General features: G+C 40.5%; 1 protein-coding gene across 1 annotated transcript in view; it reads right to left on the bottom strand.

The window, feature by feature from the left end:
* The window catches only part of NIBAN1 (niban apoptosis regulator 1), a 182,140-nt gene that overhangs the window by 30,014 nt on the left and 132,149 nt on the right, over positions 1 to 19,977 (bottom strand). The window contains exon 6 of the mRNA XM_055419109.2: positions 638 to 753. Within this exon, the coding sequence (XP_055275084.2) occupies positions 638 to 753 (116 nt within the window). The remainder of the gene's footprint in view (positions 1 to 637; positions 754 to 19,977) is intronic.

Raw genomic sequence — 19,977 nt, 5'->3', positions numbered from 1 at the left:
CATGGGAAACTATGGACCTGGACCACAGGAGATAGAGCACTAGAAAAGGTAAATGAAACATCTAGGAAACTATCTAATGCTTTCAAATTTGGTATCCTTTAATTGCTTCATTTATAAATCATTCCATAGATGAAGACAGCTATTTGCCAACTACTTTTCCAACAACATCTTATTTAATTCTCACAACCCTGTCAGGCAAACACTATCATTCCTATTTTTTCAGAGGAGCAACCTAAAACTAAGAGAAGTTAAATAACTTGGCAGGCTTTAACCCAAATCTGCTGACTTAAAGTCCCACCACAAACTTTGTACGATGCCACACTGCTCACATTTGCTGCTAGTCTTGAAGCACAGGTCAGTTGAGAGAATATGCTTTTTCTGGAAAGAAATTGGAAGTGGCTCTTCTACTATAGCTGCAGTTGTCTGGGCTGCCCTGCTGGAGGTCTGGAGTGCCCAGTCTGGAGGTCTTTAGAGTGCTCAATAGCTTGCTGATCAAACACTTCTTTCCAGACAATGAGAGAAATGGCCTATGGAACCACATCTTCCATGCCTGCAACTTTTTTGTTTGATAGTTTATTATGATCCTGACCTCCTACCACTTAGAGAACAGGATCCAAATTTTTGAGCTGCATGTTACCTGGACTTCATCCCCAGTGACCATTTCCCACGAGCCATAGTGTCCTTTCTCCTGTCGAAAGAATTGAACAGCTTCCAAAAAGGCTTGGGCTTCAAATGTTGTCTGCTTCATATAATCTAAAAGAAAGAGGCAAGGGCATTTAGCAAAGAAAAAATTCTTAATTTAATATTCTTCCATGTTTCAGAGACCATTACCTCAATATTACAAGGAATAGAATTATGAGACATAAAAAAGTTAAGTACTGAATTCAAAGTTCATTTGCAGGTGGGGACATGCCTGCTGGTCTAGTGGCTAAGACTCCACGCTCCAATGCAGGGGGCTGGGGTACCATCCCTGGTCAGGGAACTAGATCCCATGTGCTGCAACTAAGAGTTCAAATGCCATAACGAAAGACCCCAGGTGCTACAACTAAGATCCATCGTAGTCAAATAAATAAATCAATATTTCAAAAAAAGAAAACAACAACAAAAAAACTCAAAGGTCATTTGCATGAATGAAAATGAACTTTCAGGTGCATATCACATGACTTCCTCATTATACCAGCTGATTAACTCTATCAGTTACCAGACATGCTGGTTATGACCAGAAGCAAATCTATCCCCATTTATCTCTCTTGTAAACGTTTTCCTCAGACATCCAGGTTCTAGTGGCTTTATGCCACCAACTGTAACACCTCAGGAAAGCAGACTATTCCTTAAAGTGCCTCATGTATCCAAGGTACCCCCTCCCAGTTTCCCAAACAAAATATCAACTGATACCAACTTTTTGTCAAAAGGACATCAATATAAGAGGCTGATTTTTGCAAATGAAGGATAATAATTGTTAAAACATATAGTAAGAAACTTCTCGGTATGTTATGCATGTCAGTGAAATCTCACAGAATCCTCTGAGGTGAGTGTTATTACCATCTCTAGTTTATAGATGAGGAGACTGAAAGCACAGAAAGGTCAATTAATTGCCTAAGATCCCACACCAATAAGCAAATGAACTTGGGCAGTCTGATTCAAGAACCTACTTCAAAGCACCACACTATACTACCTCACATATTAGTTTTGGGGTTTGCCTTTCCAAACATATTGGATTTTAAAAGGTATTCTATCTGAGAGGTAATATCCTACCACAAAGGAAGGGATACCTAATGGCACAGGGTTTTTAAGTCTGCTGAATGGCCTTCCCAGAATTCCACAAATCACTCCATGCATGCAAATATGCCCAATTTCTGCTATGGACTGAATGCTTGTGTCTCCTAAAATTCATAATTAAAACCCTAATCCCCAAAATGTGATATTTAGAAATGGAGGCTTTGGGAGGTAATTAGGTCACGAAGGGGTAGATCCCTTATGGTGGACGTAGTACCCATATACATAATATACAATGGAATATTGCTGCTGCTAAGTCACTTCAGTCGTGTCCGACTCTGTGCGACCCCATAGACGGAAGCCCACCAGTCTCCCCCCGTCCCTGGGATTCTCCAGGCAAGAACACTGGAGTGGGTTGCCATTTCCTTCTCCAATGTGTATTACTCAGCCATAAAAAGGAACAAAATTGGGTCATTTGCAGAGACCTGTATGGACCTAGAGTCTGTCACAGAGAGTGAAGTAAGTCAGAAAGAGAAAAACAAATATCATATATTAACACATTTTTGTGGAATCTAGAAAAATGATTGTTGTTGTTTGTTGCTAAGTTGTATCCAGTTCTTTGCAACCCCATGGAGTGTAGCCTGCCAGGCACCTCTGTCCAGGGGATCTCCCAGGTAAGCATATGGAGTGGGTTGCTATCTCCTTATTGGCAGGGCAGAAATAGAGACACAGACATAGAAAACAGACATGTGGACATGAGGGGAGAGTCAAGAGGGGCTGGATGAATGGGGAGATTGGGATTGACATATATACACTACCATATGTAAAACAGATAGCTAGTGGGAACCTACTGTATACCTCAAGGAGCTCAGCTCAGTGCTCTGTGGTGACCTAGAGGAGTGGGGTTCAAGAGGGAGGGGATAGATGCATATGCATGGCTGATTTGCTTTGTTGTACAGCAGAAACTAACACAGCACTACAAGGCAACTATATTCCAATTTTAAAAAAAGAAAAGGCTCATTCCCTGGCTCTCCTTCCTCTGTCTCTCTCTGACTCTCTCTCTCTCTCACCAGACACCAGGTCTACCACTGCTTTGGTCTTGGACTTCCAAGAGTATGATATTTGTTAGAGCAGCCCAAACTAACCCAGAGAATTTTCAACACATAAACCTAGCTCATGGAGGATACAGTGATAACCAAACTACAGGAATATTAGCAAGGAAGTGAATTTTAGAAACAATCTAATCTAACAATAAAGAAATCAAAACTTAGGAAAGGGAAATAAAGTGGGCAAGGTGAAGTGACAGAAAGGGCCAAGTATCCTATCTTCTGCTTCTCCCCAGTAGGACACAAAATTCTTTTGCCAAAAGCACAGGATCTGTATTCATAGGGTGATGTTAGACTGAAGGCAGCTGATTTGCTGGGGGGAAAGCTTTAGCCAATGGGACTGCTCAGTCAGTGACCCAGCGGTTGATTTGGGGACTGAGCAGAAAGAACCTAAAGAGGATCAATCTGCTTCAAAGGGGGACAATCAATTAGTAGATTGTAGATGAACTAGGTCATAAGCCTCAGGAACTTGGAAAAGAGAAACTACAACTCAAGGAATACCCTTTCTAAGAGGATGAGCAAAATTCTTCACAATGAGGATACCATGACACCCAGAAGGTCCACATTCAAAAATGTGGAAGAGTACCTGACATTTCTAATATCAACAGAAAGACTGGTTAAAATCTAATTCAGAAAAAGGGCATGTCCCAAGAATCAGGTTTTTAAATTGAAGCATTTTCTTCTTTGTTATTACTCTTTATTGGTTTGGCAATTGATTTAGTGTTTAACCTTAGAGGTTTGGAAAAGACAAATTAAGATTTTGGTATAAAGTTGACAACAAGGGGATGTGATATGGGACTCAGTACACTGGGAGGAACTATACCAACTGAGATGGAAACTGTAATTACTACGTTGAGATTCAAAACTGACTCACGAGCTCTTATTTTTAACAGCTGTTTTCATTTCCAGCCTAAGGAAACAGAGATGGAAGAAAATGTGGTACTTAGATGAAGTGAGTATTGCCAGACCCGTGAGCCTACAAATGAGGTTTAAGTTCTTCAGGTCCTTACAAGAAGCATACATTTATTTATTTCTTCTCAAACTGATCCAAGTAACCGAGGGAAGAATCTGAAATCCTATAAATACCATGTATATTTATATATTAAAAAAACTATGACACTCCCACTGATGGTTGATTTTTCAAAGATTTTTGGAAAACATAACTGATGAAATGAGATTTGAAGGCAAGATGTGGAGTCAGAGAAAAGTCAAAGAAGAAACAGAAGAGCTAGAATGTAGTAATGGTGCAGGATGGAGCACCTTAATCTAGGCAGAGAAGAAAAGTATTAGTAACCAAATGAACCATAAAGGAAATTATAGTCATTGAACAGTAGTAATAAAATTTAAAAGAATAAGGGCATGAATCTTCATTTTGGAATCTATAATTAAGCCAGACTTAGATCGGATTTTAACTACTCTTTTTCCATATGTTAAAAAGGGTCTAATTACTGGTTTCATCATTAAATTTTTAGCTTATAAAGTGATAAATTAATTTATATAAAACTTTTAGAATAGTACCTGACATAATAAGTTGCTTTATGGATACTGGTTCTCATGATTATAAACAAAGTTCAATAGAAACTGCCAGATCATTAAGGAAATAAAGAACAAAGGTTTGCTTTGTAAAGGACAGAGCTACACTGCAATGGTCATATGATACTTATTTCTTCTAAGCTGCTTGCAGAGGCATTGCTGAACTCAGCCAGAATGTACAGGTGTTTGAAAGAAACCAGATTATCAGTTATTTAATCAACTTCCTGCCACAGATCCCATGGGAACAAATTCCAGGATCACAATCACCCACTCTCCTGCCAACAAGAAATTGAGAGTTAGTTCAATGGCCCCCAGGATCAACAATGGCTTTTGGTCTTTCAGGCTTCTTCCTGCAAGATGACTCACAAAGATGGCAGGCATCAACTCAAACTCAACTTTTCCAGCATGCTATAGTTAAGAGGATGCTGATCAATGACACAGATGTGCTGAGAAGAACTTAAGCATCATTAACTCCAGCTCCTTCACTTTATGGACAAGGAAACTGGAAGAAGAAATGGTTAATTTCTTAGCTGAAGGTCACACAGCTGGTCAGAATCAGAGCCAAGAGTTGAAAAAGTGCCTCTGGCATGTCACAAGCAGCCTTGGCATTCATGCTCACTTAAATCATAGACTATGAGAGTTAGAAGTGATCTCAAAGGTCACCCACCCCGAGCTCTTGTTTAATGCTGGGAGCCTTCAGAATTCATGACAGACACTCATCCAGCCTTAGCTTGACTATTTCCAGTGACAGGAAGCTCACAATGTAATAAGATAGTCTTTTTTTTTTTTTGTCACTGAACTGTTGTAATTATTTGAAAATTTTTCCTTCTGCTGAGCCAAAATCTGTTTCCATGAACTCTCGTTAATCCTGCTTCTGCCTTTCAGAGCAAAATAGACAAGTTTACTCTTCTTCTACATGATATCTAAAAGATAGCTGAGTATTCTTATTTTCCTGCAATCATCTTTTAAACAATAAAACTTAGGGATATTTTTTTAGAAGTTGGCCCTCCTTTTTCCTTCCTTCTCTTAGTGACCATTTTGAATCTATCAATATATTTCTTAAATTTAGACCATGATTGAATGCACTACAAAGAATATTGTCTAACCAGTGCAAATTATGTAAAGTAGAAAGATTATGTTCCTTTTACTGGTCCTTAACCTCTTTTTTCAGGGCTTCCCTGGTGGCTCAGAGGTTAAAGCGTCTGCCTCCAATGCGGCAGACCCGGGTTTGATCCCTGGGTAGGGAAGATCCCCTGGAGAAGGAACCGGTAACCCACTCCAGTATTCTTGCCTGGAGAATCCCATGGACGGAGAAGCCTGGTAGGCTACAGTCCACGGGGTTGCAAAGAGTTGGACACGACTGAGCAACGGAACGGAACCTCTTTTTTCATCAATCACACCATACTTTTGGCTCATACCTTTTTCGTAGTCTAATAAAACCCCTACAACTTTTTCATACAACACCGTTGTCAACCTAAGCCTTTTCTAACCTGTATTTTTCTGCTTTTGATATTGAAGTGCAGGCTTTAACACTACCCTGATTAAATTACAACTTGCTATGATGAGTTAGTGCCCCCAGAGCCTGCCAATCATTTTAAAAAATTGTAATTCTGTCCCTAGACTTCCATTTACCCCAGTATAATCTGAAAACTTGGTGGGCTTACCTTCTATGTTTCTATCCAACTTACTGACAAAAACATTCATCATATCAAGGGTGAGGACAGAGGCCTGCAAAACTCTAAACATTTTAGGAGACAGATGGGAGACACATCTTGGCCATTCAGTCAACAACCACATCCTCAGGGCTAAGACATGTCTATTTTCCTTAGTCTCTTCCTAGTTCTCATCTGTGCAGCTGCATGGAAAACTCATATTTGGGAGACAAGATTATGAATTTTTGCAAGGGAAAGAAAGCTCCTCTAAGCCCCATGGGGACAATTATTCAAGGGGCCAGCCAGAGAGAAATCACTTTTGTTTTTTTCCACTTATACAGATTTACTGCATGTCTGAGTCAACTGAAACGCCAAAGCTCCAAGGCCTATGTAGTCATTCTGGATTTTGACTCTGGCTGCTATGTCGGGACTCCCTGACTCGGGCTGGGTTTGGAAGCCGCCTTGTTATTTTATTTCATCAGTAAACTGTGCCAAGCCATGTTAGCCAATCTGCCTGGTGATTTGTGCAAGTTATGTAACGGCATTACTCACTCCACTGCTATGGGGCTCATCTCACTAATGTATACTTCTAAACTGTCTTCAGCTTCAGGTCATATGTCGTCTTTTTTTAGGAGAGCTGCAGCAAGGCTGTTTTGTCCTAGTTTCTTTTCCAGAGCAGAGAAGCAGCACTGGGGGAAAGGAACCAACATTTCTTGAATTCTGTCATGGAGTATGAACCATAGGATATGTTTACACATACTGTCTCCTATAATTCTTCCAATAATCCCATTAGGGAGGAATTCATATTCCCACTTTAAGGCTGACAAAGAAACTGAGTTTCAGAAAGGTTAGCTAATCTATTTAAACTAGTAGATAGACAAGCACGGCCTCTTTGCTTCCAATATCCTGTTATAACACTCTGGTTTTATTTTTTTAACTTTTTATTTTGAGATAATCATGGATTCACATTTTTATAAGAAACAATACAGAGAGATTCAACATATCCTCACCCAGTTTTCCCTAAGGGAATATTTTGTAAAGACTATGGTATAACATCACAGGCAGGAAATTGACATTGATGCAATCTAGCCACCTTATTCAGATTTCATCAGTTTTACAGGTTATGTGTATGTGTGTGTGTGTGTGTGTGTGTGTGTGTGTTGTGGCTTAACTTAAGAATTATTTTAAATTTTATTTCCATCTCAAAGTTTAGAATAATATAATTCTAGAGTTTGACTATACCTTAGGGATCATTTGGTCCAAAGCATTCATTTAATTAGTGAGCGGCTTGAGGGCTATAATGTGATGTGCATTATTAAAACAGAATAAAACCCCCTCATTGGAATTAAAAATGAATGATATCTGTCCCAATAAAATGGTAATAAAAGTCTTTATTTTTATTAAAAAACTTATTTATTCATGACCAACTTAAGCAAACATTTATTACCAAAATGTAAATAATAACTCTTATGAGACCTAGCCCCGGGATTAATTAGAAATCCCTAAATCATATTTTGTAAACTGCCAGACTAAAATATTCATCTACATCTACTGGCCAAATCATACCTGTGTTAGTGAGCACAGACCTACTAGAAAGAGAAGAGGAATAAGCCAAGAAGGAATATATATATCCTGAAGATCCAGGGACCCCAGGAAGAATTATAATGGTATTACTCTAGGTGAAACTACTGTACAAAGATATTAATACAAGAACTCACCCTGAGGATATAAAAAACCTCTTAAACTAAGGAAAGAAAGGCGTGTCCATTGTTTTGATAGAATGTCTTAACCACACAGAAAAACTGCATTCCTCATCCAGCTAAAAGTGGTGCATCTCATGAATTTTTTGACTTGTCAATTAATATTATAAGACTATTAACACAGAAAAGGAAGTGGTGATTACTAAAACAAGCGAAGGCAAACTAACCTCATTTCCTTTAGATAGACATATTACGTTGGTAGAATACCTACCATTGGCTTTGGAGACATCCTGTATCTAGATTTTAGCAAGGCAAATATTAAGAGTTTTGCATAATTTTGACTGACACATTGAAGAAACTTGGATTATTTGATAATGCAAATAAACATAATGAAGTAGTGAAACAGCCTAAACGATGGGTGCTGGTTAAAGGGCTGATGTTACTGACATCCTAGAGGGAAAGATTTTCAATTACTTGGAAAAGGTAATATCTAGACAGACAGACAGAGTTAGGTAAGCCTAGGGTTTCACTTAACTGTGAGCTCAGTGCAAGTCAGTGGTATGATTCAGTGAAACATAGAGCAGGCGAGGTTGGACAAGAGGAGAGTGGAATACATCAAAGACAACGATGGTTACAGATAGAGTCTAAGATATACTCCTCTGAGCTTATCACTGAATACTTTCAGCTCATGCTGAGCAACACAATATCTTTTAAAAATGTTAAAAATAAAGAAGAAAAAGTGGAGTACTTCTGAAGATCAAGTAAATGAGGAATCTCACAGCCTTGGCAAGAAAAAATCTAGAGGGAAGAAACCATTTTCTGTAAGATCTGCAATAGACAAGAGGACTGGATTTGTTCTGTGTAGATTCCAGATACTAGAGTCAGGATAGCATGGTCCAAAGTAGAGTGTCGCAGAATTTGACTCAGTACTCTGAGTCAGAATTTCTAACATTTAGATTTATCTTAGAGTGAAATAGGCTCCAATAAGTTGTCAACAGTTTCAAGACGGAAAGAAGGAAAAGAAACGAGGGAAGGAAGGAAGAGAGAAAGGGAGAAAAAGAGGGTTTCAAATGCCAGAGAGAGGGCGGGACTAAGTCTCTATAAAGTTCCTTCTAAACTGAGATTTCTTGATTACAAACAAAAACCAAGCATTGCAAATGAATCAGATTCTCTTCATAAGTCTTTCCCCTACTATTGTAAAGAGCTTCTGAAGGAAATGAATGTATTCATCTCAGTGCTTCTCAGACTTTGTTGCGCATCAGAATCCCCTGGAGAGCTCATTGAACTGACTGTTGGGCCCCGCCCCAGAGTCTCTGATTCAGCAGGTCTGCTCTAGGGCCCCAGAATTTGCATTTCTAGCTCCCTTTTCATGCTGTGAAATCAGTCCTGAATACTCATTGAAAGGACTGATGCTGAAGCTGAAACTCCAATACTTTGGCCACTGATGCAAAGAACTGGCTCACTGGAAAATATCCTGATGCTGGGATAGGTCGAAGGCAGGAGAAGGGGATGACAGAGGATAAGATGGTTGGATGGCATCACCAACTCGATGGACCTGCATTTGAGCAAGCCCCGGGAGTTGGTGATGGACAGGGAGGCCTGGTGTGCTGCAGTCCATGGGGTCGCAAAGAGTCAGACACGACTGAGAGACAACTGACTGAACGAGCCCCCAAGTAAGGCTGCTGCTGCAGGTCCCGGGCACACTTTCTTGAGAACCATTTCTTTACCCAACATGAAGGGAGTGATTCTCAAACAGAAGAATCACCTCAAGTGCTTGTTAAAAATATGATTCTTGACCTTGCCCCAGAGATTCCAATTTAGCAGGTCTGGGATTGTACCCAGGAATCTGAAGTTAAACAAACTCTTCAGGTGATTCTGTTGCAGGTGGTTTACCGACCAGATTTTTGAGAAAGCAAATTACATAGAAGCAAGAGATGCAGAGGAAGGTTGTGGCTCCTGAATGCTTAGTGTTTTGATGCTGGCTTTCTCTCCTAGTCAGGTTAAGAAATGTCCCCTTGGGTCGTGGGTAAATCTATGGCTGGTTCCTGCTGATGTTTTGTAGAAACCAACACAACACTGTAAAGCAATTATCCTTCAATTAAAAATAAATAAAACAACAAAAAAATCCCCTTTGTCAACTGCTTGCCCACTTAATACAAATAAGCCCTTCTACTTACTCAAGGTGATGTACAAAAATAGTACTATGATGAAGATTTACCAAAGGTATGAGGATAAGAAGCCACTTTAGGCAGGTTCATAAGGCAGGTTCATCTCACACGACTGGAACTCTACCCCTGGAGGGGAAGCCCCATTCGCTTCAGAAGCAGTTATCATTGTCTGGACATGAATCGTCAGATGCAACCCTAGTTGAACCTCACCTTCCTTTTTTTTGGTACTCAGTGGCTTTGTGGACTTTATCTTCTGTGGCAGCCTTCTTTAGCGTATATGATCTCACTTTCTTTATCTTAATTTTTTAAAAGATTTAAATAAAAATGACCTATGCTCTCACCTCTTCTCAAGATGAGGATGGTATAATTAAACTCCTGATAAGGGAGGAGACAACAGTTTATTCTTTGCAAATACTGGGAAGATACTCTATGCCTTGAAGGTAGGTTCATTGAATATGCCTTCCACCGCTGTGAAAGAGTTAATCTATCACCCTATGTATCTAAGATACCTGAACAGAATCAGACCAAGAGAACAATGACAAAATCAGTCATTTCCTCTCTGCCCAGGACAAACATCTATGGCTTTATTCGGGTGAGAGCTGTAATTCTAAGACAGTGAGTGCAGAACTGTTTCCCAGTCTTCTAATGACTGTGGCTGCTAAGTCACTTCAGTCGTGTCCAACTCTGTGTGACCCCATAGATGGCAGCCCACCAGGCTCCGCTGTCCCTGGGATTCTCCAGGCAAGAACAATGGAGTGGGTTGCCATTTCCTTCTCCAATGTGTGAAAGTGAAAAGTGAAAGTGAAGTCGCTCAGGCATGTCTGACTCGTAGCGACCCCATGGACTGCAGCCTACCAGGCTCCTCCGTCCATGGGATTTTCTAGGCAAGAGTACTGGGTGGCTTGCCATTGAGATGATGCTAAAATGCCTGAGAAGGAAAAAATAATTACAGCCTAAAAAATCTAAGCAAAACAAATGAAACCTAATTTCCTCTTTAAAACGTGACTTTTAAAAGAGTACATCATATAAAGCTTACTTACAGGCTGCTGTGACTGTGCGCACGCTCAGGCAATCCTTCAGCTGAGACCACGGAAGCTGGGTCAGGTGTCCCTCACTGACACTGTGCGGAGTTGTATGGCTTAATCCCCGCAGGCAAAACCTAAACTTGAGTATTCAGACGCATGGGGAAGATGCTTCCCTAGCCACAAACTTGTCTTTCATTTTTGATGACACTTTCTCGTATTCCTGGAAACAATTGTTTACATGGGCTTCCCTGTTGGTGCAATGTAAAGAATCACCTGCCAATGCAGGAGATGCAGCTTCAATCCCTGGGTTGGGAAGATCCCTTGGATAAGGAAATGGCAACTCACTCCCGTATTCTTGCTGGGAAATCCCAGGGACAGAGGAGTTCTGGCAGTCCATGGGGTCGCAGAAGAGTCAGACACGTCTGAGTGACTAAATAACAACAATAATAAACTGTTTACACCTGGGTCTTGGTATCCTTTGTCACTGCAGCACCCAAAAATACTAGAGGAATTCTTCTTGGCTGATGCTATGGATGACACTGTGAGTTCAGAACGCCTTGCCTAGTCTTACTCACATCTTTATCTGTAGAAGCATCTTTCTACAGATAAAGGAAGAGATTTACATTAGGGAACAAATCACTGGTGTTAGCTAGCATCCTAGCTGGACACATCCACAGAGTGTACTGCTGCCTGATGATATTATCTAGGGATTTTCATCATCATCATTAATCATCACCAGTGATTAATAATAGCATCCACCTTGCACTTGTCAGAAGACGTTACAGTTTACATTTCATGAGACAGGCGAGCCAGATGTAATCATTCCCAGGTAGAAAATGGAAAAAAGTGAAAATCAAAGCAGTTTAAGTCATTGTCCAAGGTCAGATGAATACATAACTCATTTTATCAGGTCAAATGAAAGCTAAAATAATAGGCAAAAAATTTTTTTGCTCCCATATAGACTCAGTATCAAAAAGGACTTAACCTTACTTAAAAGTTCTAACTACAACAGAAGTTGTAACTACTTTTATAGATGATAAAACATCTCAGTTTCCTGAGATATTTGGGGAAATATAACATTTTCCCAAAGACCTAAAAAATGAAGTTGACCCATGCTCCATTCCCTTCCTAAGAAGTAGGGATGGCAGTCACAGACTTCTGGAACCCATTATCTGGTCCTGATTAAGAAGTTGAGCCCAACAGAGAGCTCCACTTGGGGCTCTGTGACAACCTAGAAGGGTGGTGAAAACTCTTACCCATTCACAATCATTATCAGTAAATTCCAAGGAGCAATTTGTTTAATAACTTGGCTAATGATGAGTTTAAACAAAACATGATAGGATTACTGAATGGAATATTATGCAGTCACTAAAATAACAATTATGATGACTTAGACACATTGTGGAAAAGCAGCTTGGGGAAATTTTTAATCGCTAAACCCAAATTATAAAAATCACAGGCACAGCCTGATTAAGCAATATATACACCCATAGAAGCAATGACTGGAAAGGAAGGCATAGGAAATGGGAGATGAGTTATAGGAACTTTGGAACTCAAACCTCATGAAAGGTTGTATTATTAGCCTTAGGAAGATACTTGCTGATCTAGGGGCTTTTTTGATTGTTTGTTTGCTTTACCAGTCCTCTCTTGACCACGAACAATATGGCCTCTCCAGAGTCCAAAGAGTCCTGTGGCAGTTTGTCTCTTAAATTCTCAGAGCAGCTGCCAAATTGTGCCATGTTCCATGAGCCCAACATTCAGGGTCCATAATGAAGTGTCTGTAGAGTAAATTAACTGACGTGTGTGGAACAGCCTTTCTCTCCCTCAGGATGGGTGGAACTCGAGCCTGGCTCCTCATTCAGCCCATCAAGCAGTTTTCAGTGTGATTTCAGTGGAAGAGATCATGCTTTTTGTCCTCTCCTGAATCATACTGTTAGTGTGGTTCACTCAGGTCTCTGCTGACTCCTTCAAGAGTTTTCTCTTCATAAATGGAGAGAAAACCCTTACCTCTCAGAGCCCTCTGAGCTTGTCACAAATATCCTTTAAAGTGTTATTACTATCCTCTGTTTGCCATGAAAACTGAACAGCATCACAGGATGACATAATGTCCTTGAGGACAAGGATTGGCATATTCGTCACCATATCCTAACAGCACAGTGCCTGACCCCATATGCTCTTTTCAATAGACCAAGGAGCAAAGAAACGAAGGACTCAATAATTCAGAGGCAGCACAGAATAGTGAGGACAACTGCCTAAAGGGAATACAGACTGTGTGGTTATTTCTACTTCTGCCACTTTGGCTATGGAACTTGAGGTGAGTTACTTTTTGCTCCTTTCAGCCTAATTCATCTCATTTGAAATGAGAGGCTGTCAGGTCTCCTTTTTCAGCTATGAAACAGTGTAATCCTATGATAAGCCACAAGTACAGTTAGTTTATCAACACTTGGAGAGTGCTTTCCGTGACAGTGTTCCAAGCTGGGGATATAAAGTTCCAGCTGCGAGACCACTTCATCCTTGACTTCACATTACACCTTCTCTCTGTCTCGCAAGTAATGCATCTTTCTCTGAGCCATTAGAAAATATTAAATTACATGTGTGGCTTTCACTACATATTCTATTGGCTAGTTCTGGTCTAAGTTTCTGGATCCTCCCCTTTCCCCTTTCACTAACCTATATAACATTTCAGTTTTTGGTTATTACCACTGAGCTCACCACCTGGGCTATTTAATTAATTAAGTCAATAAAACAGTGAAAATACTCATTTGCCATTTCATGATCTATGACAAGATTATAGTAAAACTGATTTGGCTCATGTAGAATCATTAACTTAAATCATAATGGGCTTGGTCTCTAAAACATCCTTCTTCTTCCTTGAAAAAGTAGAACCTCCCTGATATCTCTGAACTTTTAACAAAAGCATCTCGATTTACAAAATCTTCCAGTTCTCCAGGAACTTTATACTAGTTTGGGTGTTTATTTAAGTATAAACTTTAAAATCATTAAAAGATTCTGTCTCAGCCAGAAATTTCTTTTATGAAATGCTACCAAACAAAACATTATATTCTTTATCCAAATCAGAACAATCGATTGGGATATAGGTCAGTTCTTGATTATCTTTGTTGATTAAGGAAAGCAATGACAATGATAATTCTTAAAACTGTTTGCTTCTGTGCTTTCTGTATATCTACATTTGAATTCAGAAGAGTCTGTTGTCCCGGTGCGTCAACTTCTATTGAAACAAAGAACAGATTAAAAACACAAACAGTAGTCCCAAGGTGGCAGAATAGTAGGTAGACATTGAGTGCATCTCTTTCCATAGATGTATCAGAAATATATCTACAGGACTTAACCTGGTGGCACAGTGGATAAGAATCCACTTGTTAATGCAGGGGACAGGGGTTCGATCCCAGGTCCAGAAAGATTCCACGAGCCAAGGAGCAACTAAGCCCATTTGCCATAACTACTGAGCCCCTGCTCTAGAGCCCACAAGCTGCAACGACTGAGCCTGTGTACCACACCTACTGAAACCCGTGCACCTAGAGCCCATGCTCTGCAACAAGTGAAGCCACAGCAATGAGAAGCCCGTGCACCACGCCGAAGAGTAGCCCCCACTCAGTGCAACTAGAGAAAGACCATGCGAAGCAGCAAAGACCCAGTGCAGCCAAAAATAAATAAATTGGTTTTTTTTTAAAGAGAAATACATTACAGATGCAACAGTTCTCACAGAACACAGGCTGAACACTGGTAGAAGACCGTGATCACCAGAAAGGACCATAAAACAAAGACCAAAGTTGCCTGCTGGGGAACTAAACTGTGCTCTGCTAGTCTTCCCTCCCCACTTGGGCTTCCCTTGTGGCTGTGGCTCAGCTGGTAAAGAATCCGTCTGCAATGCAGGGGACCTGGGTTCGATCCCTGGGTTGGGAAGATCCCCTGGAGAAGGGAAAGGCTACCCACTCCATTTTTCTGGCCTGGAGAATTTCATGGACTTTTATAGTCCATAGGGTCCCAAAGAGTTGGACACGACTGAGCAACTTTCACTTTCACTTTAAGTGATGGCATCTCAAACTGATCTTGGTTCAAACAGCTTCCTTCTCTTTCCTTCCTCTGTTCCTTACCCAGCCCCACCACCCCCACACATGCACTCACATGTATGCACACATGTGTACACACACCAAGCAGCTAATCTTTCCCTGGGCTACAGAAAGTAATCAATACTGGTTTTAAAGGCTTAAGAGACGGTAATAGAAAGGAAAATGGGAGGGCAAAGAGACTAGACCAATGCTGTGCAATAGGAATATAATGAAAGCTACATATGCAATTTTAAATTTTATAGTGAAAGTGAAGTCGCTCAGTCATATCCGACTCTTTGCGACCCAGTGGTCTGCAGCCTACCAGGCTCCTCAGTCCAGGGAATTTTCCAGGCAAGAATACTGGAGTGGGCTGCCATTTCCTTCTCCAGGGGATCTTCCCAATCTTGAACCTGGGTCTCCTGCATTGCAGGCAGACGCTTTACCCTCTGAACCACCAGGAAAATTTTATAGCAGCCATATCATAAAAGTAAAAAGAAAGGGGGGCTAAGATTAATAATACATTTTATTTAAACCAATAAATCCAAAACATGTAAGCAATATAAAAATTATTTTAAAAATTATTAATGATATAGTTTGCATTCTTTTTTTCTCATACTTAGTTTTTGAAATGTAGTGAGTATTTCACACTTTCAGCACATTTTATTTCAGGCTATCAATATTTCAAGTGATCAGTAGCCATATGTGGCCAGTGGCCATCACGTTAGACTGCAGGGCTCTGCGTGTACATGGTTTAAGGTCTATTATTTATCTGAATGGGGACAGAGGAAGGAGGCAATAAAAGGGAGTGGGCCACGGCACACCCAAACTGTATTCAAGCAGCATCATTACAAAGGAGAGGTACTCAGATGTATTCCTACTCTAAATCAACAAAGAAGGAGGAAACCTGACTTCATCTATAATTTATCATTATATACATAGACAGTTCATCTACTAGAACAATCCTAGCAGCACAATAATGCACAAAAATAAGAAATAAGATGACTTACAACAAGTCCCATATGGATTAAGATTAGAGTTGAAGACCCTTGACAATACATCTCACTCATACTCCCTGCTCTATGGGCAGTGAGGAATCCTTGTGGCTTTAACTTGGAAGGTTCTCTAACAACATAGCCATATCATAATACTTCTGCTTAGCGTGGCTAACCACCAACGGACATATTAGATGAGATCATTTCCAAACAGGATACAGCCTTGCAACGATCTGCTCTATTTGCAGCAGCAAATTGTTCACCCTTCTCTTAAGTTGCACCAAAAAAGAAAAAACAGCTAAAATGCTTGATGGATTTAGGTGCCTCCAGTTCCTATTGTAGACAATCTCAGGAGTTGCTATAGACTTCAATTACATGATGTAATTAACTCATTTCATGGAACATATTTGGAAAAATTGACCCGATGATGTAATTCCCTTATGGTAAAACAGAGAAAGAGGAAATAAAAAGAAAGCCTCAGTTCCTGAGTCGGAAGGACCAAAGCTTCTGAAGGCATGAGAGAGAGAGAAACGTGTGCACACTTCTTATATTGATGTGCTGCTGCTGTTGTTCACGCGCTAAGTTGTGTCCGACTCTTTGTGACCCCATGGACTGCAGCACACCAGGCTTCCCTGTCTTTCACTGTCTCCAGGAGTTTGGTCAAACTCATGTCCATTGAGTTGGCGATGCCATCCAACCATCTCATCCTCTGTCACCTCCTTCTCCTCCTGCCCTCAATCTTTCCCAGCGCCAGGGTCTTTTGATGCGTAAGCAAATACATCTTGAGTATTCACAGTTCTTAATGGTATTTTTACCCCTAAGGAAGACATGATGGAATCACAGAACTAGAGTGGACTTTTAATGTCTAGTTCATTTCTTTACTAGTAGATTAGCATTTATTTATTTAATAACTGAAACATCACATAAATTATTCCAGATCTATGATCATTATTAATCATAGTGAAGGCTGCTGCTGCTGCTGCTGCTAAGTCGCTTCAGTCGTGTCCGACTCTGTGCGACCCCATAGATGCAGCCCACCAGGGTCCCCCATCCCTGGGATTCTCCAGGCAAGAACACTGGAGTGGGTTGCCATTTCCTTCTCCAATAGTGAAGGCTAATATTTATTAATTAGTACATTTCATGCCTGGGTTTACAAATCGAAATTGATCAAGTTTAAGTCATTCAGAAGACACTCTCTCAGTCTTTCTATATATCACACTTGAGAACACAGAGTTCTCGTTCTCAGGCAGTTCTCTCTCACAGGTGACCTACATACCTCATGTTACAATTGAGAACATTTCTGTAAGTAGCATCTTCAGTGGAGTTGGAAATACCATTGGAAGGTCATTATTGTGTCTTCCCAGACCTTTTCTTTTAAGCTGAGTAATACATCTATCTCTAATACTCCTTTCAGTTTTTCTTTTCAGCCCCACATTTACCTTTCTGAATCTCCTCTGATAGCACTCTACAACTCGACAGTTCTTAAGTTTTAGGCTAGGTGTCGTTCTCCTTGTTTAATTCTGTGCATATTTAATATAACCGTATTTTATATTGCAGCCTGCCCTCACTCCTTCGCTTTCAGCACTCTCAAACTCCCTGAATCATTCCTACTATTTTTCGATAGCACCTGTTACCTATTATCATATTTTATAACTTGCTTATTTACTATATTTATGGATTCTTTCCTGTCTCCACCATTGGTCCCTAACCAGAACATAAGTGTCACAGAACAGAGGTCTTTGTTTTGCTCATTGCTGTATCTTGAATCACTAGAATAGTGCTTGGCACACAGTACGTGCTCAATAAATATTTGCCAAATAAATAAACACAGACCTGACCAACACAAATTCACAGTTTCTAATTAAGTAAATGTATAATATTCATCTAGACACTTGCTTCTAGTTGACTGGTAAGTAATTGGGCAGGACAATTAAAGGTCTAAATTGAAAATACATGTTTGTGTGTGTGCTAAGTTGCTTCAGTTGTGTACAACTCTTTGCAACCCTATTAACTACAGCCCACCCAGGCTCTTCTGTCCATGGGATTCTCCAGGCAAGAATACTGGAGTGGGTTGCCACGCCCTCCTCCAGGGGATCTTCCCAACCCAGAAGAACCCATGTCTTATGTCTCCTGCACTGGCAGGCAGGCTCTTTATGACTAGCACCACCTGGGAAGCCCAAAATAAATGTTTATTTTATTACAATAGAAAAGAAAATTGGGTTATATTGGAAGTACTCACTCTTCAAGAAGTTTGTTACTCCTCAGGATCAAGGATTGGGAATACTGATTATTTCTGGTTTATTCCCGTATTTTTTCTAATTTATGACCACAGATCAAGAATATTCAGTTATGCTCACTCACTTGTCAATTTAAATATAGGTATCAAACATTAAATGTATTTTTCCTGTTTTACAAGTTAGAGCTCATAGTTTTAGATTAAAAATTACTGTGCCTACATGCTATCTTGAGAAAACAGATCCAACTTCCATTTTTAAACAGCAATTTTATTGATGTAACTTTATTTTTAATCCCTATTTTATCCCCAGTGGTTATTATGGCACCTAAAATATAGTAAGGGATATTTATTTATTTAATGAAAAATGATCCTGGCAAAGGGCTTCCCTCGTGGCTCATATGGTAAAGAATCTGCCTGCAATGCAGGAAACCTGGACTCAATCCCTGGGTTGGGAAGATCTCCTGGAGAAGGGAATGGCAACCCACTCTAATATTCTAACTGGAGAATCCCAAGGACAGAGGAGCCTGGAGGGCTACAGTCCATGGGGTCACAATGAGTCGGACATGACTGAAGCAACTAAAACACTTTTCAATCATAGCAAATGAGGGAAAATTTGACCAAGGACATTTTGGAGGGAAAACAACAAATACAGCATATTCTAAAATATTTTAAAGTAGGGGGAAAAAGTGGTAACTGATGGATGCAGAACCAAGAAAAATCATATTTCAACCAGAATCATTGTACCCATGGCCTAATCCCTATCACATATTCACTCTCTCATCAAACACTGGTTGAACAGGTTCTATGTATGAGTCACTGGGAAGAATTCTCTGAATAGAAGGGAACGAGACTTGGTTCAGGGGCACGAAGTTCAGTGTTGGAAATAATGATAATTCCAGCATCTGTTCACCACTGTATCCCCAGCACCCCAGACAACCACAGGGCAGATGCTTAATTTGGTAAAAGTGGTACAAAGAACGGAGAAGGCAATGGCAAGCCACTCCAGTACTCTTGCCTAGAAAATCCCATGGATGGAGGAGCCTGGTAGGCTGCAGTCCATGGGGTCGCTAAGGGTTGGACTCGACTGAGCGACTTCACTTTCACTTTTCACACAATGGAGAAGGAAATGGCAACCCACTCCAGTGTTCTTGCCTGGAGAATCCCAGGGACGGGGGAGCCTGGTGGGCTTCCGTCTGTGGGGTCACACAGAGTCGGATACGACTGAAGTGACTTAGCAGCAGCAGGTACAAAGAAAGGATAATTATCCATCAGGCAATAAAGGGTGTGATGAGTGCTATCAGAGAAAGCAAAGGGCCCTCGGAGTTAAGAAGGGAAAGGAGTCTCTCTGGTTTGGGATGGGAATGTTTTCCTGGAACAGGGAGGTAAGTGGATGAGGACAGGTTAAGGAGTGGCTGGTGGCAAGGTGTTCAAGGCAAAGGGAGGAGCATGACCCACAGCAAACAGGCAACACACAGAACACAAATGACCTGTCCTCCCCAAACAGCGTTTCCTATTTTAAAATATCTGAGTTACAGAATCTTCAAACCAACCTGCAGAAAGGGCTTTTGATTTATATTAGGTGCAGATATAAAATTAAGGGGTTACAAAGGCTTCTGAGAGAGCACAAAGTAGTGGACTTTGAAGGCCAAGAGGCCGCAGGGTTTTCAGATTGTGACCAAGAGGCTGTTGTGTTGTATGAGGTCCGTGCAAAGGACGGAGGACTGAGTCTGGCACTTGGTGGTTTGTCTATGGCAGCTAGTGGCTTTCCTTCCTGCCTTC

Source organism: Moschus berezovskii, chromosome 17 (genome assembly GCF_049115385.1).
Source record: "Moschus berezovskii isolate FMDL1 chromosome 17, NW_MosBer_1.0, whole genome shotgun sequence".
Lineage (NCBI taxonomy): Eukaryota > Metazoa > Chordata > Mammalia > Artiodactyla > Moschidae > Moschus > Moschus berezovskii.
The sequence above is the reverse complement of the archived record's forward strand: the minus strand, read 5'-3'. Positions and strand labels throughout refer to the sequence as shown.